The sequence below is a fragment of the Salmo salar genome, chromosome 15 (assembly GCF_965601325.2).
Source record: "Salmo salar chromosome 15, fSalSal1, whole genome shotgun sequence".
NCBI classification, from domain to species: domain Eukaryota; kingdom Metazoa; phylum Chordata; class Actinopteri; order Salmoniformes; family Salmonidae; genus Salmo; species Salmo salar.
The window spans coordinates 6,300,001-6,325,034 of NC_138305.1; the positions used below are offsets into that span (position 1 = coordinate 6,300,001).

Here is a 25,034-nt window from a genome sequence, read left to right on the forward strand (position 1 = left end):
CCCTCCCTCTAACTCTCCCTCCCTCCGTCCCTCCCTCTAACTCTCCCTCCATCCATCCCTCCCTCTAACTCTCCCTCCATCCGTCCCTCCCTCTAACTCTCCCTCCGTCCATCCCTCCCTCTAACTCTCCCTCCCTCTAACTCTCCCTTCATCCTTCCATCTGTCCCACTAACTGTCCCTGTACTGTCAGAATCATGCAGCAACTCATTCTTCACAACCAGCAGGCAATAAAAGCAGCATAAACCCTCCCATAAAGCCCCTGTCACACCGTCATAAAACTAAAACCTATGAAGGCTATAGAGGCCTTTTTACTGTCCTCTCCACTGTCTGCTTGCCAGACAGCTTCTGCTAAATGACATTGCGAAGCGCAAAACACATTCATCATTGATGCACACACGTTGGTATGTAGGCGCCGGGTCTCACATTGCCGGGATTCAAGACCTTCCAGCGAGAAAGATATGTGACCCTATCTACTTTTAGTTTTTTCATCTATCTACCTTTCTTTTTTGGTTGCCTTATGTAAAGTGTCTTTGAGTGTCATGAAGAGGGCTACGTAAAGAAGATACACCACTATCATTATTAATTATCCCTCTGTACCACCACGGTCCTGTGTTTCAGGCAAGCTGCGTAGACGCCAGTTCTACTCCCAGCCTCTGGAGAACGGTCGGATCCTGTCTCAGGGGTCCACATTCACCTACCAGGACGTGTTGGATCTGCTTCTGGTGTACACCCCTGACGCGGCCAGCGGGGGCAGTGACGAGCTAGCCTTCTCCCTGACCGACGGCATCCACACCACCACCGGACGGCTCACCTTCACCATAGACGTCAGGAAGAGTGAAGGACCAAGGATGACTGTGAATAGAGGCCTGCAGCTGGCCGCAGGTACGCTCGTGGAGGGGGTGTATGTGTTTGTGTGGACCGTGCGTGACCTTAAACCGTTTCCGCAGGTAAGGACAGGGACAAACAGTTTATTTTTTCGCGCCTGGACCCACATGTCTTCATGGTGACTGGGTACGAGCACACCTGATTCAACTCTGAAAGGGCTTGTTGATTACTTGGGTATTCCAGTTCTGCGATGGTGTCAAAATGTACAGTCTTGGGGATACTGGCACAAGAGATTGGGAAAGGCTGGTCTAGCTGTCTTACGTTGTGTTCTTTGGCGTATCCTGACTTTTACTGTACCTATTCTCCCCTCAGGCACAGCGGCTAAGATTACTGAGCAGAACCTGAAGGGATCAGATTCAGACTCAGATAGCCTGAAGCTGAGGTACATCCTCACCAAAGACCTTCCATTAGGAAGACTACAGCTTTCTAAAGAAGGAGGAGGACAGGACAAGATGTCTGTTAAAGGACCTGTCAAGAGTTTCACACAGGAGGAGGTCAACAAAGGTGTATATCTCTCTCTCTCTCTCTCGCTCTCGCTCTCGCTCTCGCTCTCTCGCTCTCTCTCTCTGTCGCTCTCTCTTGCTTTCTCTCTCTCGGTCTCTCTCTTGGTCTCCCTCGCTCTCTCTTTCTGTCTGTCTCCCTTGCTCTCCCTTTCTGTCTCTCTCGCTCTCTCACTCATCATTTTCACTCTCTCTCTCACTCTCTAAAAACACTCTCACACACCATCATTTTCACTTATTCAATATTCTTCAAGGAAAAATGGCCTGTGACTTTCTCAGAGTTCTTGAAAGTTCTTGAAATGAATTATGATTAATTTACGATATTGAATTGACCCTAACCGTGTGTGTGTGTGTGTGTGTGTGTGTGTGTGTGTGTGTGTGTGTGTGTGTGTGTGTGTGTGTGTGTGTGTGTGTGTGTTGCAGGTCTTTTGGAGTACAGTCATGAGAAGGGAGAGAAAGGAGGGAGCGTCTCCTTCAAGTTCAACCTGGTGGATCCAGAGGGCAACAAACTGATCGACCAGTCTTTCTTCATTAGTGTTCTAGGTATGTACCAGTGCTTGTACATCAGTGTACTAGGTAGGTACCAGTCCTTGTACATCAGTGTACTAGGTAGGTGGTATCTGACGTAGGGGACGCACAGGACAGACTGTCGTTAAAAAACAGCAGAGCAGTGGGTTCTGCACCATTTGGAATCTTAGCCAGTGGTCCAGTCAGTCAAAAACAGCCAATGGCTGACAATTTGCTCCATTATTCTGGTCTGTTCTAGGCTTTGTGCTCCCCAGTGGTTTAGTGAGACATGGTTTCCACCCTCAGGTTTTAATCTCCCCATTCCTACTTGTTCTCCTTTGTTCCCTCCCTCCTTCCTTCCTTCCTTCCTTCCTTCCTTCCTTCCTTCCTTCCTTCCTTCCTTCCTTCCTTCCTTCCTTCCTTCCTTCCTTCCTTCCTTCCTTCCTTCCTTCCTTCCTTCCTTCCTTCCTCCCTCCCTCCCTCCCTCCCTCCCTCCCTCCTTCCTTTCTTTCTTCCCTTCCTCCCTCCTTCCTTTCTTCCTTCCTTCCTTCCTTCCTTTCTTCCCTCCTTTCTTCCCTCCCTCCCTCCTCCCTTTCTTCCTTCCTTCCTTCCTTCCTCCTTCCTTCTCCTTCCTTCCTTCCTTCCTTCCTTCCTTCATTCCTTCCTCCCTCCCTCCCTCCCTCCCTCCCTCCCTCCCTCCCTCCTTCCTTCCTTCCTTTCTTCCTCCCTTCCTTCCTTCCTCCCTCCTTCCTTCCTTTCTTCCCTCCTCCCTCCCTCCCTCCCTCACTCCTTTCTTCCCCCCCCCTCCTTCCTTCTCCCTCCCTCCATCCCCCCCTCCTTCCTTCCTTTCTCCCTCCCTCCCCCCCTTCTTCCTTTCTCCCCTTCCTTCCTTCCTTCCTTCCTTCCTTCTTCCTTCCTTCCTTCCTTCCTTCCTTCCTTCCTTCCTTCCTTCCTTCCTTCCTTTCTTCCTTCCTTCCTTTCTTCCTCCCTTCCTTCCTTCCTCCCTCCTTCCTTCCTTTCTTCCCTCCCTCCCTCCCTCCCTCCCTCCCTCCCTCCCTCCCTCCCTCCCTCCCTCCCTCACTCCTTTCTTCCCTCCCCCCTCCTTCCTTTCTCCCTCCCTCCATCCCCCCCTCCTTCCTTCCTTTCTCCCTCCCTCCCCCCCTTCTTCCTTTCTCCCCCTTCCTTCCTTCCTTCCTTCCTTCCTTCCTTTCTTCCTTTCTTCCTTCCTTCCTTCCTTCCTTCCTTCCTTCCTTCCTTCCTTCCTTCCTTCCTTCCTTCCTTCCTTCCTCCCTCCCTCCCTCCCTCCCTCCCTCCCTCCCTTCCTTCCTTCCTTCCTTCCTTCCTTCCTTCCTTCCCTCCCTTCCTTCCTCCCTCCCTCCCTCCCTCCCCCCTCCTTCCTCCCTCCCTCCCTCCCTCCCTCGCCCCTCTAGAGGACCACCTGCCCCCCTCTGTGGTGATGAATAAAGGTCTGGTGGTTGATGAGAACTCAGTGAAGAAGCTGACTACTCTTCAGCTGTCAGCTACAGACCAGGACAGTGAGCCTGGAGAACTGGTGTACCGCATCACCAAGCAGACTGCACTGGGACACCTGGAGCACGCCAGCAACCCAGGTACACACACACACACACACACACACACACACACACACACACTGACAAGCACACAAACAACAACCGAGGTACTGTACTGGAGCTATCAACCAGCTCAGGTGGAAACACACACACACACACACACACACACACACACACACACACACACACACACACACACAGAAACACACCGCCAACAACCGAGGTACTGTACTGGAGCTATCAACCAGCTCAGGTGGAAACACACACACACACACACACACACAGGACAGTAAAATTGTCAATTCACTTACTTATCAACAGAACATCCCTGGTCATCTCTACTGCCTCTGATCTGACAGACTCACTAAACACAAATACTCAGTTTGTAAATGTTGTCTGAGTGTTAGAGTGCACCCATGGCTCTCTGTAAATAAATAAAACAATTACATTGTGCCGTCTGGTTTGCTTAATGTAAGTCATTTTAAATTATTTATCCTTTTACTTTTGATACTTCAGTATCTTTGAGCAATTACATTTACTTTTGGTACTTAAGTATATTTAGAACCAAATACTTTTATACTTTTACTCAAGTAGTACTTTACTGGGTGACTTTCACTTTTACTTAAGTCATTTTCTATTAAGGTATCTTTACTTTTACTCAAGTATGACAGTTGGGTACTTTTTCCTCCACTGGGTTGTAAGGGCAGATGTGCCGTCAGCTAGCGAACAATGCTAACTACCACTACAGCGTGCTAATCTAATGCTAATCTAATGCTAATAGCGTTATATTCCAGGAACTGATTACATGATGTCTGTGCCGCGATCAGTAAATACCATATGCCAAGGGACTTGGTATATGAATATATAATTAGTGTGTGACCCAAGCGGGAATTAAACCCACGACCCTGGCATTGCTAGTTCAATGCTAATGTTGTATTAATATGCTGTGTTGATTTTCAAAGAAAGTTTAGAAAGCTAACGCTAACACATCCATTAACGTTAACTGTTAATGCTAATGAATGCTAATTTCCTTCCGGATACAGGAACACGCATCACGTCCTTCTCCCAGGCTGACTTGACCTCCCGCAGTGTTCAGTACGTTCACACCAGCGAAGAAGAGAAGCATGCGGACCAGTTCTCCTTCATCGTGTCTGACGGCGCTAACGAGGTACACACACACACACACATGCACGCAAGGACACACACACATGGTCCCACACCTGTTTTGTTCTTCTATCCTCACACACATCACACACACACACACACACACACACACACACACACACTATCGATAATGTCCCTCTCTAATGCAGCCTAATGAGCAGCAGAAGCAGTCAGCCAACCGGCCTTCACTATTGGCTGACCGCTGTGTCTAAAAGGTCGTCGGGCCGTGTCACTATTGGCTGACCGCTGTGTGTAAAAGGTCGTCGGGCCGTGTCACTATTGGCTGACCGCTGTGTGTAAAAGGTCGTCGGGCCGTGTCACTATTGGCTGACCGCTGTGTCTAAAAGGTCGTCGGGCCGTGTCACTATTGGCTGACCGCTGTGTGTAAAAGGTCGTCGGGCCGTGTCACTATTGGCTGACCGCTGTGTCTAAAAGGTCGTCGGGCCGCGTCACTATTGGCTGACCGCTGTGTGTAAAAGGTCGTCGGGCCGCGTCACTATTGGCTGACCGCTGTGTGTAAAAGGTCGTCGGGCCGCGTCACTATTGGCTGACCGCTGTGCATGTGGTGTTTTGTGGATCTGCAGGTCCATTCTGTTCAGTTGGCTTTGCGTCCTAAACATTTGATCAGGATGTTTGCATGTAAAGTATCACATCATCCAATCAGATCCCGCAGTCGTATTTCTACCACTACTGTACCCACCAGGATATGATTGCTGTTGGGGGTGAGACTATGTTTTCTGTGTATGTTATGATGGGTGGCCCCTGAGGTCATTCTGTGTATGTTGTGATGGGTGGCCCTGAGGTCATTCTGTGTATGTTGTGATGGGTGGCCCTGAGGTCATTCTGTGTATGTTGTGATGGGTGGCCCTGAGGTCATTCTGTGTATGTTGTGATGGGTGGCCCTGAGGTCATTCTGTGTATGTTGTGATGGGTGGCCCTGAGGACATTCTGTGTATCTTGTGATGGGTGGCCCTGAGGTCATTCTGTGTATGTTGTGATGGGTGGCCCTGAGGTCATTCTGTGTATGTTGTGATGGGTGGCCCTGAGGTCATTCTGTCTATGTTGTGATGGGTGGCCCTGAGGTCATTCTGTGTATGTTGTGATGGGTGGCCCTGAGGTCATTCTGTGTATGTTGTGATGGGTGGCCCTGAGGTCATTCTGTGTATGTTGTGATGGGTGGCCCTGAGGTCATTCTGTGTATGTTGTGATGGGTGGCCCTGAGGTTGCACATATCATTCTCTGTTTTAAAACAAGATACAATGTTCTGCATGGCCTCAGAGCAACTTCTTTGAAAAATGTTGCACACAAGGATCAAAATTCAAATGTTATTTGTCACCTGCTTCGTAGACACGAGGTGTAGAGAGAGAGTGAGAGAGAGAGAAAGCGCAGAGTGAGAGAGAGAGAGAGAGAGAGAGAGCAGAGTGAGAGAGAGAGCAGAGAGAGAGAGAGAGAGAAATAGTGACATGAGGAATAAATACACAGTGATTAACAAACAAAGATAATGAGTAAAAATAACATGGCTATATACAGGGAGTAGATAATAACATGGTTATATACAGGGAGTACCAGGTAATAACATGGCTATATAGAGGGAGTAGATAATAACATGGTTATATACAGGGAGTACCAGGTAATAACATGGCTATATACAGGGAGTAGATAATAACATGGTTATATACAGGGAGTACCAGGTAATAACATGGCTATATACAGGGAGTACCAGGTAATAACATGGCTATATACAGGGAGTACCAGGTAATAACATGGCTATATACAGGGAGTACCAGGTAATAACATGGCTATATACAGGGGTACCAGGTAATAACATGGCTATATACAGGGAGTACCAGGTAATAACATGGCTATATACAGGGAGTACCAGGTAATAACATGGCTATATACAGGGAGTACCAGGTAATAACATGGCTATATACAGGGAGTAGATAATAACATGGTTATATACAGGGAGTAGAAAATAACATGGCTATATACAGGGAGTAGATAATAACATGGCTATATACAGGGAGTAGATAATAACATGGTTATATACAGGGAGTACCAGGTAATAACATGGCTATATACAGGGAGTACCAGGTAATAACATGGCTATATACAGGGAGTACCAGGTAATAACATGGCTATATACAGGGAGTAGATAATAACATGGTTATATACAGGGAGTAGAAAATAACATGGCTATATACAGGGAGTACCAGGTAATAACATGGCTATATACAGGGAGTACCAGGTAATAACATGGCTATATACAGGGAGTAGATAATAACATGGCCATATACAGGGAGTACCAGGTAATAACATGGCTATATACAGGGAGTACCAGGTAATAACATGGCTATATACAGGGAGTACCAGGTAATAACATGGCTATATACAGGGAGTACCAGGTAATAACATGGCTATATACAGGGAGTACCAGGTAATAACATGGCTATATACAGGGAGTACCAGGTAATAACATGGCTATATACAGGGAGTAGATAATAACATGGTTATATACAGGGAGTAGAAATAACATGGCTATATACAGGGAGTACCAGGTAATAATATGGCTATATACAGGGAGTACCAGGTAATAACATGGCTATATACAGGGAGTACCAGGTAATAACATGGCTATATACAGGGAGTACCAGGTAATAACATGGCTATATACAGGGAGTACCAGGTAATAACATGGCTATATACAGGGAGTAGATAATAACATGGCCATATACAGGGAGTACCAGGTAATAACATGGCTATATACAGGGAGTACCAGGTAATAACATGGCTATATACAGGGAGTACCAGGTAATAACATGGCTATATACAGGGAGTACCAGGTAATAACATGGCTATATACAGGGAGTACCAGGTAATAACATGGCTATATACAGGGGTACCAGGTAATAACATGGCTATATACAGGGAGTACCAGGTAATAATATGGCTATATACAGGGAGTACCAGGTAATAACATGGCTATACACAGGGAGTACCAGGTAATAACATGGCTATACACAGGGAGTACCAGGTAATAACATGGCTATACACAGGGAGTACCAGGTAATAACATGGCTATATACAGGGAGTAGATAATAACATGGTTATATACAGGGAGTACCAGGTAATAACATGGCTATATACAGGGAGTACCAGGTAATAACATGGCTATATACATGGAGTACCAGGTAATAACATGGCTATATACAGGGAGTACCAGGTAATAACATGGCTATATACAGGGAGTACCAGGTAATAACATGGCTATATACAGGGAGTACCAGGTAATAACATGGCTATATACAGGGAGTACCAGGTAATAACATGGCTATATACAGGGAGTAGATAATAACATGGCTATATACAGGGAGTACCAGGTAATAACATGGCTATATACAGGGAGTACCAGGTAATAACATGGCTATATACAGGGAGTACCAGGTAATAACATGGCTATGTACAGGGAGTACCAGGTAATAACATGGCTATATACAGGGAGTACCAGGTAATAACATGGCTATATACAGGAAGTAGAAAATAACATGGCTATATACAGGGAGTAGACAATAACATGGCTATATACAGGGAGTACCAGGTAATAACATGGCTATATACAGGGAGTACCAGGTAATAACATGGCTATATACAGGGAGTAGATAATAACATGGCTATATACAGGAAGTAGAAAATAACATGGCTATATACAGGGAGTAGACAATAACATGGCTATATACAGGGAGTACCAGGTAATAACATGGCTATATACAGGGAGTACCAGGTAATAACATGGCTATATACAGGGAGTAGATAATAACATGGCTATATACAGGAAGTAGAAATTAACATCGCTATATACAGGGAGTAGACAATAACATGGCTATATACAGGGAGTACCAGGTAATAACATGGCTATATACAGGGAGTACCAGATAATAACATGGCCATATACAGGGAGTAGACAATAACATGGCTATATACAGGGAGTAGACAATAACATGACTATATACAGGGAGTACCAGTACTCAGTTTATGTGCTGGGGTACGTGTTAATAACATGGCTATATACAGGGAGTACCAGTACTCAGTTTATGTGCTGGGGTACGAGGTAATAACATGGCTATATACAGGGAGTACCAGTACCGAGTCGATGTGCAGGGGTATGAGGTAATTGAGGTAGATACTGTAGGTAGGGGTAAAGTGACATGGCAACATGATAGATAATAGACAGTAGCAGCAGTGTGTGGTGTGTGTGTGTGTGTGTGTGTGTGTGTGTGTTGGGGTGTCAGTGAAATTACTGTATGTGTAAGTGTGTGCATAGAGTCAGTGCAAGAGTTAGAAGCTGTTCAGGGTCCTGTTGATTCCAGACCTTGTGCACTGGTACTGCTTGCCTTGCAGTAGCAGAGAGAACAGTGTATTGCTTGGGTGGACACCGCCTGGTATAGAGGTCCTGGATGGCAGGGAGCTTGGCCCCGGTGATGTACTGGGCTGTACGCACTACCCTCTGTAATGCCTTGCTAATAATAATTAGTGTCTACCAGCAACTACCTGTATAAACCTTGTCTTTAGGTAGATAACAGTGTTCTGTACGGTGTCTAGGTAGATAACAGTGTTCTGTACGGTGTCTTTAGGTAGATAACAGTGTTCTGTATGGTGTCTTTAGGTAGATAACAGTGTTCTGTACGGTGTCTTTAGGTACATAACAGTGTTCTGTACGGTGTCTTTAGGTAGATAACAGTGTTCTGTACGGTGTCTTTAGGTACATAACAGTGTTCTGTATGGTGTCTTTAGGTAGATAACAGTGTTCTGTACGGTGTCTTTAGGTAGATAACAGTGTTCTGTACGGTGTCTTTAGGTAGATAACAGTGTTCTGTACGGTGTCTTTAGGTTGATAACAGTGTTCTGTACGGTGTCTTTAGGTAGATAACAGTGTTCTGTACGGTGTCTTTAGGTAGATAACAGTGTTCTGTACGGTGTCTTTAGGTAGATAACAGTGTTCTGTACGGTGTCTTTAGGTAGATAACAGTGTTCTGTACGGTGTCTTTAGGTAGATAACAGTGTTCTGTACGGTGTCTTTAGGTAGATAACAGTGTTCTGTACGGTGTCTTTAGGTAGATAACAGTGTTCTGTACGGTGTCTTTAGGTAGATAACAGTGTTCTGTACGGTGTCTTTAGGTAGATAACAGTGTTCTGTACGGTGTCTTTAGGTAGATAACAGTGTTCTGTACGGTGTCCTTAGGTAGATAACAGTGTTCTGTACGGTGTCTTTAGGTAGATAACAGTGTTCTGTACGGTGTCTTTAGGTTGATAACAGTGTTCTGTATGGTGTCTTTAGGTTGATAACAGTGTTCTGTACCGTGTCTTTAGGTAGATAACAGTGTTCTGTACGGTGTCTTTAGGTTGATAACAGTGTTCTGTATGGTGTCTTTAGGTAGATAACAGTGTTCTGTACGGTGTCTTTAGGTTGATAACAGTGTTCTGTACGGTGTCTTTAGGTAGATAACAGTGTTCTGTACGGTGTCTTTAGGTAGATAACAGTGTTCTGTACGGTGTCTTTAGGTAGATAACAGTGTTCTGTACGGTGTCTTTAGGTAGATAACAGTGTTCTGTACGGTGTCTTTAGGTTGCCCAGACGTTCTACATCACCATCCGGCCGGTGGATGACTCCCTCCCCCTGCTGGTGGTTCCTGGGATGAGGGTTCAGGAGGGGGTCAGGAAGACCATCACTGAGTTTGAACTGAAGGCCACCGACGCTGACACAGAGGTAGGCTGGCAGACTGTCCAGTCACTACACACACACCTCACTACTCATAGACAGACCGAGAAGTAGTCTGGCTGGTCATTACACTATTACTATTAGACAGAGGTAGACTGGCTGGTCATTACTGTTAGACAGATATAGACTGGCTGGTCATTCACTATCTAGCAGCCAGAGGTAGACTGGCTGGTCATTACTGTTAGACAGATGTAGACTGGCTGGTCATTACTATTAGACAGAGGTAGACTGGCTGGTCATTACTGTTAGACAGATGTAGACTGGCTGGTCATTACACTATTACTATTAGACAGATGTAGACTGGCTGGTCATTACTGTTAGACAGAGGTAGACTGGCTGGTCATTACTATTAGACAGAGGTAGACTGGCTGGTCATTACACTATTACTATTAGACAGAGGTAGACTGGCTCGTCATTACTGTTAGACAGAGGTAGACTGGCTGGTCATTTCTGTTAGACAGAGGTGGACTGGCTGGTCATTACTGTCAGACAGAGGTAGACTGGCTGGTCATTACTGTCAGACAGAGGTAGACTGGCTGGTCATTACTATCAGCCAGAGGTAGACTGGCTGGTCATTACTATCAGCCAGAGGTAGACTGGCTGGTCATTACTGTTAGACAGAGGTTGGCTGGCTGGTCATTACTGGCTGGCCATTACTGTTAGACAGAGGTAGACTGGCTGGTCATTACACTATTACTATTAGACAGAGGTAGACTGGCTGGTCATTACTATTAGACAGAGGTAGACTGGCTGGTCATTACTGTTAGACAGAGGTAGACTGGCTGGTCATTACTATTAGACAGAGGTAGACTGGCTGGTCATTACTGTTAGACAGAGGTAGACTGGCTGGTCATTACTATTAGACAGAGGTAGACTGGCTGGTCATTACTGTTAGACAGAGGTAGACTGGCTGGTCATTACTGTTAGACAGAGGTAGACTGGTTGGTCATTACTGTTAGACAGAGGTATACTGGCTGGTCATTACTGTCAGACAGAGGTAGACTGGCTGGTCATTACTATCAGCCAGAGGTAGACTGGCTGGTCATTACTAGACTGGCTGGTCATAACTATTAGACAGAGGTAGACTGGCTGGTCATTACTATTAGACAGAGGTAGACTGGCTGGTCATTACTGTTAGACAGAGGTAGACTGGCTGGTCATTACTATTAGACAGAGGTAGACTGGCTGGTCATTACTGTTAGACAGAGGTAGACTGGCTGGTCATTACTGTTAGACAGAGGTAGACTGGCTGGTCATTACTGTTAGACAGAGGTATACTGGCTGGTCATTACTGTCAGACAGAGGTAGACTGGCTGGTCATTACTATCAGCCAGAGGTAGACTGGCTGGTCATTACTAGACTGGCTGGTCATAACTATTAGACAGAGGTAGACTGGCTGGTCATTACTGTTAGACAGAGGTTGGCTGGCTGTCCGTTCCCTGCATACCTGTAACGTTTTAATCACTACACACACTTTCAGTGATTTTACTTCATGTTCTTTGAACCAGAGGGGCAATAAACTAAGAGTGAAATGAACAGTTGTTTTGACCGAATGCCATTTTATATTGAGTTAAATAGTAGCAGAAAGTACTATAAGCTATTTGCTCTTTCTTGGGGAGTTATATGGACCAGATGAAGAAAAAAATAACTAATTTCAAGCTCTTTGATTATGCTAAGTCAAGGTAACTTTCAGTTTAGAAATTCCAATCAGCATGCCAGACTGTTCTGAGGACTGCGTTGTCGTGGTGTTGTCACCCTCATTAAAGTAGTCATGATTAAACTCTTAATGGACAATATTTATCACTAAACTGTTACATTCTGACACAAATGCCTAAATCTAACATAAAGAGAGAGAAAAATGACTTCCCTTGTTTTTCTCCCCCTCCCTCCCTCCCTCCCTCCCTCCCTCCCTCCCTCCCTCCCTCCCTCCCTCCCTCCCTCCCTCAGGAGGAGTCCATCACCTTCACCATAGTCCAGGCCCCCCGTCACGGCACCATTGAGCGGACCAACAACGGACAGCACTACCGTCAGACCAACAGCTTCACCATGGATGACGTCTACCAGAACAGAATCAGCTACAACCACGATGGATCCAACTCACTGAAGGACAGATTCACGTTCACTGTAGCTGACGGGACTAATGTCTTTTTTATGGTGGAGGAGGCAGGCAAAGAGGTGAGGAGAGGAGGGTGTGTGTGTGTGTGTGTGTGTGTGTCTCTCTCTGTCTCTCCCTGTCTGTCTCTCTCGGTCTGTCTCTCTGTCCCTCTCTCTCTGTGTCTCTCTCTTTCTCTCTCTCTCACTCTCTCTGTCTCTCTCTCTCTGTCTCTCTTTCTGTCCCTCTGTCTCCCTCTCTCTCTCCCTGTCTGTCTGTCTCTCTCTCGCTCTCTGTCTCTCTCTCCGTGTCTCTCTCTCTCTGTCTCTCTCTCTCTCTCTCTCTCTCCCTCTCTCTGTCTCTCCCTGTCTCTGTCTCTCCCTGTCTGTCTGTCTCTCTCTCGCTCTCTGTTTCTCTCTCCGTGTCTCTCTCTCTGTCTCTCTCTCTCTCTCTGTCTCTCCCTCTCTCTCTGTCTCTCTCTCTCTCTCTCTGTCTCTCCCTCGCTCTCTGTCTCTCCCTCTCTCTCTGTCTCTCCCTGTCTGTCTCTCCCTGTCTGTCTCTCCCTGTCTGTCTCTCCCTGTCTGTCTATCTCTCTCTCTCTGTCTCTCTCTGTCTCTCTCTCTGTCTGTCTCTCTCTTTCACTCTCTCTCTAAAACTTCATAACTCTCTCTTACTGCCTCTGTCAATGTGTAGGTGTTGACGGCTGCACCACAAAAGTTTAAGATAGACATTCTGCCAGTGGATGATGGAACACCTCGTATCGTCACAAACCTGGGTCTGCAGTGGCTGGAGTACATGGACAACAAGGTAAATACCATACAATACAATACCATACCATACCATATAATACCACACCATTACATACCATATAATACCATACCATACCATATACTGTAATACCACACCGTACCATATAATACCACACCATTCCATACCATATAATACCATATAATACCATACCATATAATACCACACCATTCCATACCATATAATACCATACCATATAATACCACACCATACCATTCCAGTCCATACCATATAATATCACACCATACCATACCATATAATACCATACCATATAATACCATACAATACCATACCATATAATACCATACCATATAATACCATACCACACCATACAATACCATATAACACCATACCATATAATACCATACCACACCATACAATACCACACCATACAATACCATACCATATAATACCATACAATACCATACCATATAATACCATACCATATAATACCATACCATATAATACCATACCACACCATACAATACCATATAACACCATACCATATAATACCATACCACACCATACAATACCACACCATACAATACCATACCATATAATACCATATAATACCATACCACACAATACCATACCATATAATACCATACAATAACATACCACACCATACAATACCATACCATATAATACCATACAATACCATACCACACCATATAATACCATACCATATAATACCATACAATACCATACCACACCATATAATACCATACCATATAATACCATACAATACCATACCACACCATATAATACCATACCATATAATACCATACCACACCATACAATACCATACCATATAATACCACACCATATAATACCACACCATACCATATAATACCATACCACACCATACAATACCACACCATACAATACCATACCATATAATACCATATAATACCATACCACACCATACAATACCATACCATATAATACCATACAATAACATACCACACCATATAATACCATACCATATAATACCATACAATACCATACCACACCATATAACACCATACCATATAATACCACACCATATAATACCACACCATATAATACCATACCATATAACACCATACCACACCATACAATACCATACCATATAATACCATACAATACCATACCATATAATACCATACAATACCATACCACACCATATAATACCATACCATATAACACCATACCACACCCATCCACCAATTACCATACCCATCCATAATACCATACAATACCATACCACACCATATAATACCATACCATATAATACCATATAACACCATACCATATAATACCATACCACACCATACAATACCACACCATATAATACCATACCATATAATACCATACAATACCATACCACACCATATAATACCATACCATATAATACCATACAATACCATACCACACCATATAATACCATACCATATAATACCATACCATATAATACCATACCACACCATACAATACCACACCATATAATACCACACCATATAATACCACACCATACCATATAATACCACACCATACCACACCATACAATACCATATAATACCGTACCACACCATACCATTTAATATTATACCATACCATACAATATTACCACATATAATACCACACCATACTACACCGTACCATACCATAGCACACCATGTCATACCACACCATACAATACCATACCATACCATACCATATAACACCATACCATATAATACCACAGCATATAATACCATACCATATAATACCACACCATACCATATAATACCATACCATACCACACCATACCATATAATACTACACCATACCATACCATACCACATAGTACCATACCACACCATACCATATAATACTACACCATACCATATAATACCACATCACACCATGCCATATAATACCACATCACACCATACCATATAATACCGCACCACACCATACCATATAATACCATACCACACCATACCATATAATATCATACCATATAATTCCATACCACACCATACCATATAATATCATACCATATAATACCATAACACACCATACCATATAATACCATACCATACCATACCATATAATACCATACCATATAATACCATAACACACCATACCATATAATACCATACCATACCATACCATATAATATCATACCATATAATACCATAACACACCATACCATATAATACCATACCATACCATACCATATAATACCATACCATATAATACCATACCACACCATACCATATAATACCATACCATATAATACCATACCACACCATACCATATAATACCATACCATATAATACCATACCACACCATTCCATACCATATAATATCATACCATATAATACCATACCACATCGCCAGGAGTACATGGACAACAAGGTAAAACAGGCTAGTCACCTTTGGAGTTATAATTATAGGAAACAAACTAAAAATCAAATCAAATCAAATTGTATTTGTCACATGCGCCAAATACAACAGGTGCAAACCTTAACGTGAAATGATTACCTACAAGCCCTTAACCAACAATGCAGTTAAATAAATATAGAATTTACTAGGTTGAATATAATTTAATAGCCAGGGTAGATCTACCTATGTTAATAAAATATAATTGCATGGCTAGGCCTATCTGTATTTCGTTTGTGTTACGCTCGCTCCCCCTGCTGGTGTTGGATGGAGTGACAGGTGGAGTTTAATTAAACCCCGTTTCTCATATTGATTTTCCCGGAGCACTATACTACGTATGTGGTTTGAGGAGTTAGCGAGTTAACTAAGGTCAACTCTGAGTTCAACTCAGGATAGCCGGTACCACGACGGTGGCTCAACCTTTTTTAGTCAGGTACATTTATATGGTAACGACTCTTTCAGAACGAACCTGCTCAGGGACGTCCTGAATGAAGTGTCTGAGATCTGAGTTGAAGACCAGTGAAATCAGATTCCCTCCCTCTCACGAAGATTGTGTCATCCCCTTCAGTTTGCACATGACTAGTCCTAATGCCGAAAGCTTCATTGCGACAACGCTGGAACATCAATCCATGGGCGAATCAGTACCGCATTTTCAATTGTGCCGAAATCAAAATGAAAGAACAGTTATCGTGCAAATAGGCTTTTAAAAGTGCAGTCTTTATTTTATTACTTATCATTAATTCCATCTTTGGTGAGCTTATCAATGCACGAATACCTTTTTTCCCCTCACTCGTGTCGATAAAATTGATATTTAAGTCATAAAAGTTTTATTGTGCGTGAAGTTTCAAAAAGTTCTACAGCTGCACCATAGTAACCGCTCTGCATCTGACCGTAAGGCGTTCCCAGCTTCTAACCCCCCAAGCCATAAGACTGCTGAACAACTAAACTAATCAAATGGCCACCCGGACTACTTACATTGACCCCCCCCCCTTGTTTTTACACTGCTGCTGTTTATAATTGATGCATAGTCACTTTACAAATTACCTCGATGGACCTGTACCCCTGCACATTGACTCGGTACCGAACTGAAAAGGGCACGCCCAATTACTAGGCTGCTAGAGTTAGCGGCAGGCAGGTGAACAATATCCACCATCGTAGTATGGATGAAGCCTGAGGAATGTGAAGCTGGCTAACTGAAGCTGGCTAACTGAAGCTGGCTAGCTTTAGAAAACCTTAAGTAGATTGTACTATACCCCTCTGGACAATACATTTGATTGATTGATAGATATTTTTTTAGACTATAACTGATTGATTGACTGCCTGATTTTTATTCCTAGACTATAACTGATCGATTGACTGCCTGATTTTTATTCCTAGACTATAACTGATTGACTGCCTGATTTTTATTTCTAGACTATAACTGATCGATTGACTTCCTGATTTTTATTCCTAGACTATAACTGATTGATTGACTGCCTGATTTTTATTCCTAGACTATAACTGATCGATTGACTGCCTGATTTTTATTCCTAGACTATAACGGATCGATTGACTGCCTGATTTTTATTCCTAGACTATAACTGATTGATTGACTGCCTGATTTTTATTCCTAGACTATAACTGATTGATTGACTGCCTGATTTTTATTTCTAGACTATAACTGATTGATTGGTTGACTGACTGATTTTTATTTCTAGACTATAACTGATTGATTGACTGCCTGATTTTTATTCCTAGACTATAACTGATTGATTGACTGCCTGATTTTTATTCCTAGACTATAACTGATTGATTGACTGCCTGATTTTTATTTCTAGACTATAACTGATTGATTGACTGACTGATTTTTATTTCTAGACTATAACTGATTGATTGACTGCCTGCTTTTTATTCCTAGACTATAACTGATTGATTGGTTGACTGACTGATTGATTTATTGATGTTGCAGGCCACCAACCTGATCAGTAAGAAGGAGCTGTTGAGCATGGACCCAGACACCGACGACGGTCAGCTGGTCTATGAGGTCACAGCAGAGCCTAAACACGGCTTCCTAGAGAGCAAACTAAAACCTGGGGCTCCTATCACCTCCTTCACACAAGGTATGGTGTGTGTGTGTTTGTGTTGTGTTTGTGTGTGTGTGTGTGGGGGGGGGGGTTGTCTGTGTGTGTGAGACAGGGCAGTGCACAAAACTTTCACTGGGCAGGAGCTCAAACTGGAAAAGCCCCCCCCCCCACTTAAAAAAAAACCTAACGACTCATAATTAATATCTTGAAAGTCATAACATACCAACTGCCTCGAGCAACACACATTCTTTTATTTTGCATTGGCCTATTTATTTCTGCGACACACTCATCACAAATTGTAAGCCAGCTAGTTACGGTGCCTCCTAAAGATGTGATTGACATCTGGAACAGAAGGTGGGCTGTCAGCCGATCGTTGATGGTTAATGTACATTAATGTACATCTGCTAGTTAGCTAGTTATCTACTGATTGTGATTTATCTTTAATGCTCTTAAATAATAACAAGATAATATTCATATTTTTCTAACTCAAGATATATGGCTGGGTGGCTAGTGACTTGTGTGAATTTTTTAGTATTTGGAGGTTACTTAGAGTTTAGACTGTGTTGCTGCTGCCGACTGAGGAAGGGATGGAGTTGGGTCTGAGCGAGGGTTGTTGAAGTAACAGCTCTTCTCTGTCTTTTTGCCTCTCTCTGCTGCGTGACAACGTCCATGATAACACAGTGCAGGAAATTAAGAAATGTATTAAAATGCTGGAATTGAATGCTGAATTAAACAATTAGCTATGAATGGGAAGCTAGGAGCCATTTATGTGTTGTTGTGAGTTGTATTTCTTCCCTGTTAGCTAGTGATAGGTAGTAGTCTTGGAAATCCCAGACTTTCAGTAACAGCAATAGGTCTGCGGAGGATGTCAGATTCTCTTGGACATTTTGGGGGGGGGGGGGGAATATTTTGGGGGAGGGTCCTCTTCCGACAGAAAACTCTCCCAACAAATCACGAGTTTCGGTAGGACCAAGCCTGAAAAATATAACTATTTCCGTAGCCTGTAGGACATCTCAGAACGTCCCGATTTGAAACCAAAGTTTGCAGGAAAACCCTTTGCCGTGGTTTTAGTAATAGATGATTCAAACTAGCAAAATAACCTCTGCGTTCTTTATCTCGCTAGCTAGCTAGTTAGCTACTACCTTGTGTCTGGCGGGATGTTTACACTAAGGCAGCAAGTGGACAAGGTGATTCAGACTATCAAAATAACCTTTGCGTTCTCCATCTCGCTAGCTAGCTAGCTAGCAGCAAGTGGACAAGGTGATTCAGACTATCAAAATAACCTTTGCATTCTCCATCTCGCTAGCTAGCTAGCTAGCAGCAAGTGGACAAGGTGATTCAGACTATCAAAATAACCTTTGCATTCTCCATCTCGCGAGCTAGCTAGCTAGCAGCAAGTGGACAAGGTGATTCAGACTATCAAAATAACCTTTGCATTCTCCATCTCGCTAGCTAGCTAGCTAGCAGCAAGTGGACAAGGTGATTCAGACTATCAAAATAACCTTTGCATTCTCCATCTCGCTAGCTAGCAGCAAGTGGACAAGGTGATTCAGACTATCAAAATAACCTTTGCATTCTCCATCTCGCTAGCTAGCTAGCTAGCAGCAAGTGGACAAGGTGATTCAGACTATCAAAATAACCTTTGCATTCTCCATCTCGCTAGCTAGCTAGCTAGCAGCAAGTGGACAAGGTGATTCAGACTATCAAAATAACCTTTGCATTCTCCATCTCGCTAGCTAGCAGCAAGTGGACAAGGTGATTCAGACTATCAAAATAACCTTTGCATTCTCCATCTCGCTAGCTAGCTAGCTAGCAGCAAGTGAACAAGGTGATTCAGACTATCAAAATAACCTTTGCATTCTCCATCTCGCTAGCTAGCTAGCTAGCAGCATGTGGACAAGGTGATTCAGACTATCAAAATAACCTTTGCATTCTCCATCTCGCTAGCTAGCAAGCTAGCAGCAAGTGGACAAGGTGATTCAGACTATCAAAATAACCTTTGCATTCTCCATCTCGCTAGCTAGCAGCAAGTGGACAAGGTGATTCAGACTATCAAAATAACCTTTGCATTCTCCATCTCGCTAGCTAGCTAGCTAGCAGCAAGTGAACAAGGTGATTCAGACTATCAAAATAACCTTTGCATTCTCCATCTCGCTAGCTAGCTAGCTAGCAGCAAGTGGACAAGGTGATTCAGACTATCAAAATAACCTTTGCATTCTCCATCTCGCTAGCTAGCAGCAAGTGGACAAGGTGATTCAGACTATCAAAATAACCTTTGCATTCTCCATCTCGCTAGCTAGCTAGCTAGCAGCAAGTGAACAAGGTGATTCAGACTATCAAAATAACCTTTGCATTCTCCATCTCGCTAGCTAGCTAGCTAGCAGCAAGTGGACAAGGTGATTCAGACTATCAAAATAACCTTTGCATTCTCCATCTCGCTAGCTAGCTAGCTACCAGCAAGTGGACAAGGTGATTCAGACTCTCAAAATAACCTTTGCATTCTCCATCTCGCTAGCTAGCAGCAAGTGGACAAGGTGATTCAGACTATCAAAATAACCTTTGCGTTCTCCATCTCGCTAGCTAGCTAGCTAGCAGCAAGTGGACAATGTGATTCAGACTATCAAAATAACCTTTGCGTTCTCCATCTCGCTAGCTAGCTAGCTAGCAGCAAGTGGACAAGGTGATTCAGACTATCAAAATAACCTTTGCGTTCTCCATCTCGCTAGCTAGCTAGCTAGCAGCAAGTGGACAAGGTGATTCAGACTATCAAAATAACCTTTGCGTTCTCCATCTCGCTAGCTAGCTAGCTAGCAGCAAGTGGACAAGGTGATTCAGACTATCAAAATAACCTTTGCGTTCTCCATCTCGCTAGCTAGCTAGCTAGCAGCAAGTGGACAAGGTGATTCAGACTATCAAAATAACCTTTGCATTCTCCATCTCGCTAGCTAGCTAGCTAGCAGCAAGTGAACAAGGTGATTCAGACTATCAAAATAACCTTTGCATTCTCCATCTCGCTAGCTAGCAGCAAGTGGACAAGGTGATTCAGACTATCAAAATAACCTTTGCATTCTCCATCTCGCTAGCTAGCTAGCTAGCAGCAAGTGGACAAGGTGATTCAGACTATCAAAATAACCTTTGCATTCTCCATCTCGCTAGCTAGCTAGCTAGCAGCAAGTGGACAAGGTGATTCAGACTATCAAAATAACCTTTGCATTCTCCATCTCGCTAGCTAGCAGCAAGTGGACAAGGTGATTCAGACTATCAAAATAACCTTTGCATTCTCCATCTCGCTAGCTAGCTAGCTAGCAGCAAGTGAACAAGGTGATTCAGACTATCAAAATAACCTTTGCATTCTCCATCTCGCTAGCTAGCTAGCTAGCAGCATGTGGACAAGGTGATTCAGACTATCAAAATAACCTTTGCATTCTCCATCTCGCTAGCTAGCAAGCTAGCAGCAAGTGGACAAGGTGATTCAGACTATCAAAATAACCTTTGCATTCTCCATCTCGCTAGCTAGCAGCAAGTGGACAAGGTGATTCAGACTATCAAAATAACCTTTGCATTCTCCATCTCGCTAGCTAGCTAGCTAGCAGCAAGTGAACAAGGTGATTCAGACTATCAAAATAACCTTTGCATTCTCCATCTCGCTAGCTAGCTAGCTAGCAGCAAGTGGACAAGGTGATTCAGACTATCAAAATAACCTTTGCATTCTCCATCTCGCTAGCTAGCTAGCTAGCAGCAAGTGAACAAGGTGATTCAGACTATCAAAATAACATTTGCATTCTCCATCTCGCTAGCTAGCTAGCTAGCAGCAAGTGGACAAGGTGATTCAGACTATCAAAATAACCTTTGCATTCTCCATCTCGCTAGCTAGCAGCAAGTGGACAAGGTGATTCAGACTATCAAAATAACCTTTGCATTCTCCATCTCGCTAGCTAGCTAGCTAGCAGCAAGTGAACAAGGTGATTCAGACTATCAAAATAACCTTTGCATTCTCCATCTCGCTAGCTAGCTAGCTAGCAGCAAGTGGACAAGGTGATTCAGACTATCAAAATAACCTTTGCATTCTCCATCTCGCTAGCTAGCTAGCTACCAGCAAGTGGACAAGGTGATTCAGACTCTCAAAATAACCTTTGCATTCTCCATCTCGCTAGCTAGCAGCAAGTGGACAAGGTGATTCAGACTATCAAAATAACCTTTGCGTTCTCCATCTCGCTAGCTAGCTAGCTAGCAGCAAGTGGACAATGTGATTCAGACTATCAAAATAACCTTTGCGTTCTCCATCTCGCTAGCTAGCTAGCTAGCAGCAAGTGGACAAGGTGATTCAGACTATCAAAATAACCTTTGCGTTCTCCATCTCGCTAGCTAGCTAGCTAGCAGCAAGTGGACAAGGTGATTCAGACTATCAAAATAACCTTTGCGTTCTCCATCTCGCTAGCTAGCTAGCTAGCAGCAAGTGGACAAGGTGATTCAGACTATCAAAATAACCTTTGCGTTCTCCATCTCGCTAGCTAGCTAGCTAGCAGCAAGTGGACAAGGTGATTCAGACTATCAAAATAACCTTTGCATTCTCCATCTCGCTAGCTAGCTAGCTAGCAGCAAGTGAACAAGGTGATTCAGACTATCAAAATAACCTTTGCATTCTCCATCTCGCTAGCTAGCTAGCTAGCAGCAAGTGGACAAGGTGATTCAGACTATCAAAATAACCTTTGCATTCTCCATCTCGCTAGCTAGCTATCTAGCAGCAAGTGGACAAGGTGATTCAGACTATCAAAATAACCTTTGCATTCTCCATCTCGCTAGCTAGCAAGCTAGCAGCAAGTGGACAAGGTGATTCAGACTATCAAAATAACCTTTGCATTCTCCATCTCGCTAGCTAGCAGCAAGTGGACAAGGTGATTCAGACTATCAAAATAACCTTTGCATTCTCCATCTCGCTAGCTAGCTAGCTAGCAGCAAGTGGACAAGGTGATTCAGACTATCAAAATAACCTTTGTATTCTCCATCTCGCTAGCTAGCTAGCAGCAAGTGGACAAGGCGGTAATGTCACAGGATAAGGCAGTGACGGTCTTCCCTGTTCCAACTCTCTGTCCCAGCTGGACGTGTGTGCTGGAACATTGGTACATTGTGGGAGGCAACCCATCCGTCTAGAGATACTAGATAGATAGTAATAGGGATGCTCGGCCTATTTGAAACTTCGCCATTTCCTGGCAACGTTTACCTGCCAGATTCAGAAGCTTGAAAACCCCATTAGAGATAAAAGCTTGAAAAAAATGTATTAAACTGAACATCATTTATGTTTTAAAAAAATATATATTAATAATATTTTTGGTGTCGAATATCATAGTTTCAGTATAGTTTTAGTTTTTAATTACTGACCACAACCACACAATTACTGACCATAAACCACACAATTACTGACCATAAACCACACAATTACTGACCACAACCACACAATTACTGACCATAAACCACACAATTACTGACCACAACTACTGACCACAACCACACAATTACTGACCACATCCCACACAACTACTGACCACAACCTGTTTTAGTTTCAGTTTTAGTTTACTGTAATAACCTTGACCATCACCTAAAAGGGCACATGGTGAGTGGGAGGGCAAAGGGGCATGTGCTGGGCACAGGTTGACTCCTATCTGTGCACGTGCCTGGTGTGCAAGCGTATAGTCACCAGAGTGACCAAACTAAACATTCTATCTGATTATTTTCTTCTTCTTCAGTGATTTCTGTCTTAAAGTTTGTCCCTTTTAATGCAAGTAATGTTGTTCTAACGTCGTCCTAACATTTTTCTAACGTCGTCCTAACATTGTGCTAACGTCGTCCCCTGCCCTCCAGCTGACATTAACCTGGGCTTGATCCGCTACGTGCTCCATGAGGAGAGCGTGACAGAGACCATGGACAACTTTAAGTTCCTGGTGAAGGACAGCAAGCCCAACGTTGTCTCTGATAACCTGTTCCATATCCAGTGGTCCCTCATCAGCTTCCAACACAGGAGGTGAGAGAAACAAGGACAGCTCTTCTTCACAGTACATCTTTTCTGTCACAAGTATGGCCCAGAGATTTTCTTGACCATGTGACTGGAATGGGGAGAAACTTCAGACTCTTCCTGAGCTAATTCAAAACTTGTGTATGTTTAAGACATGTATACGTCTTATGGCAGCAGGTAGCCAAGCGGTTAGAGCGTTGGACTAGTAACTGAAAGGTTGCATGATTGAGTCCCTGAGCTGACAAGGTACAAATCTGTCATTCTGCCCCTGAACAAGGCAGTTAACCCGCTCTTCCCCGGTAGGCCGTCATTGAAAATAAGAATTTGTTCTTAACTGACTTGCCTAGTTAAATAAAATAAAAATTAATGGGTTTGCTGGATCTGGTCGCTGTTTTACACAATTCTCTCCTCTCACTGGCCACAAAGTCCATTTCAGCTATTATACTGTAATTGTATCTCTCAAAAACTGTATGTTTATGTGACTGAGGCCGTCTGTTCCCCTCCCATACAGCTACAATGTGAGTGAGAAGGCTGGCACGGTGTCAGTCACAGTGAAGAGGACGGGCAACCTGAACCAGTATGCCATCGTGCTGTGTCGTACGGAACAGGGCACCGCCACCTCGACCTCCAGTGTGGGCTCTCGTCCCGGGCAGCAGGACTACGTGGAGTACGCTGGACAGGTACGGGCAACACTACACTGGCATCGCCACCTTGGCATTGCTAATTAAAAGTACTGGGCATTATTATACAGAGGGATACAATATAAAAACACAACCCCAAAACATGTTTTACAGGATAAATGAGACAATGAGACATTTCATGTACATCCTGTGTTGAAGAAATGGCCACAAAACGTCTCTTCTCTCTGTCTCCAGGTCCAGTTTGACGAGCGGGAGGACACCAAGGTGTGTACCATAGTGATCCAGGATGACAAGGTGTTTGAGGGTGTGGAGAGTTTCCAGGTGGAGCTTAGCATGCCCGTCTATGCCCTCCTGGGTCAGGTGACCCACGCCAGCGTCAACATCAACGACACAGAGGACGAACCCACGCTGCAGTTTGACAAGAAGATTTACCACGTCAACGAGAGTACTGGCTTCATACACGCCCCCATAGAGAGGAAAGGTATTAACCCTAAACATAATAAACTAGTATGTACATAACCTTAACTCTGCCATGTCAACCAGTACCGGCTTCATACACACTCCAATATAAAGAAAGGCAAGGAGGATACTAACCTTAAACCTACAGTA

General features: G+C 43.6%; 1 protein-coding gene across 2 annotated transcripts in view; it reads left to right on the plus strand.

The window, feature by feature from the left end:
• The window catches only part of fras1 (Fraser extracellular matrix complex subunit 1), a 359,498-nt gene that overhangs the window by 310,926 nt on the left and 23,538 nt on the right, over nt 1-25,034 (plus strand). For both annotated transcript variants that reach the window (XM_082961570.1, XM_082961571.1), the window contains 12 exons: nt 619-882; nt 1,198-1,389; nt 1,809-1,928; nt 3,323-3,502; nt 4,507-4,631; nt 10,251-10,391; nt 12,351-12,578; nt 13,189-13,302; nt 17,660-17,810; nt 23,634-23,793; nt 24,296-24,464; nt 24,660-24,906. In XM_082961570.1, the coding sequence (XP_082817696.1) occupies nt 619-882; nt 1,198-1,389; nt 1,809-1,928; nt 3,323-3,502; nt 4,507-4,631; nt 10,251-10,391; nt 12,351-12,578; nt 13,189-13,302; nt 17,660-17,810; nt 23,634-23,793; nt 24,296-24,464; nt 24,660-24,906 (2,091 nt within the window). The remainder of the gene's footprint in view (nt 1-618; nt 883-1,197; nt 1,390-1,808; nt 1,929-3,322; nt 3,503-4,506; nt 4,632-10,250; nt 10,392-12,350; nt 12,579-13,188; nt 13,303-17,659; nt 17,811-23,633; nt 23,794-24,295; nt 24,465-24,659; nt 24,907-25,034) is intronic.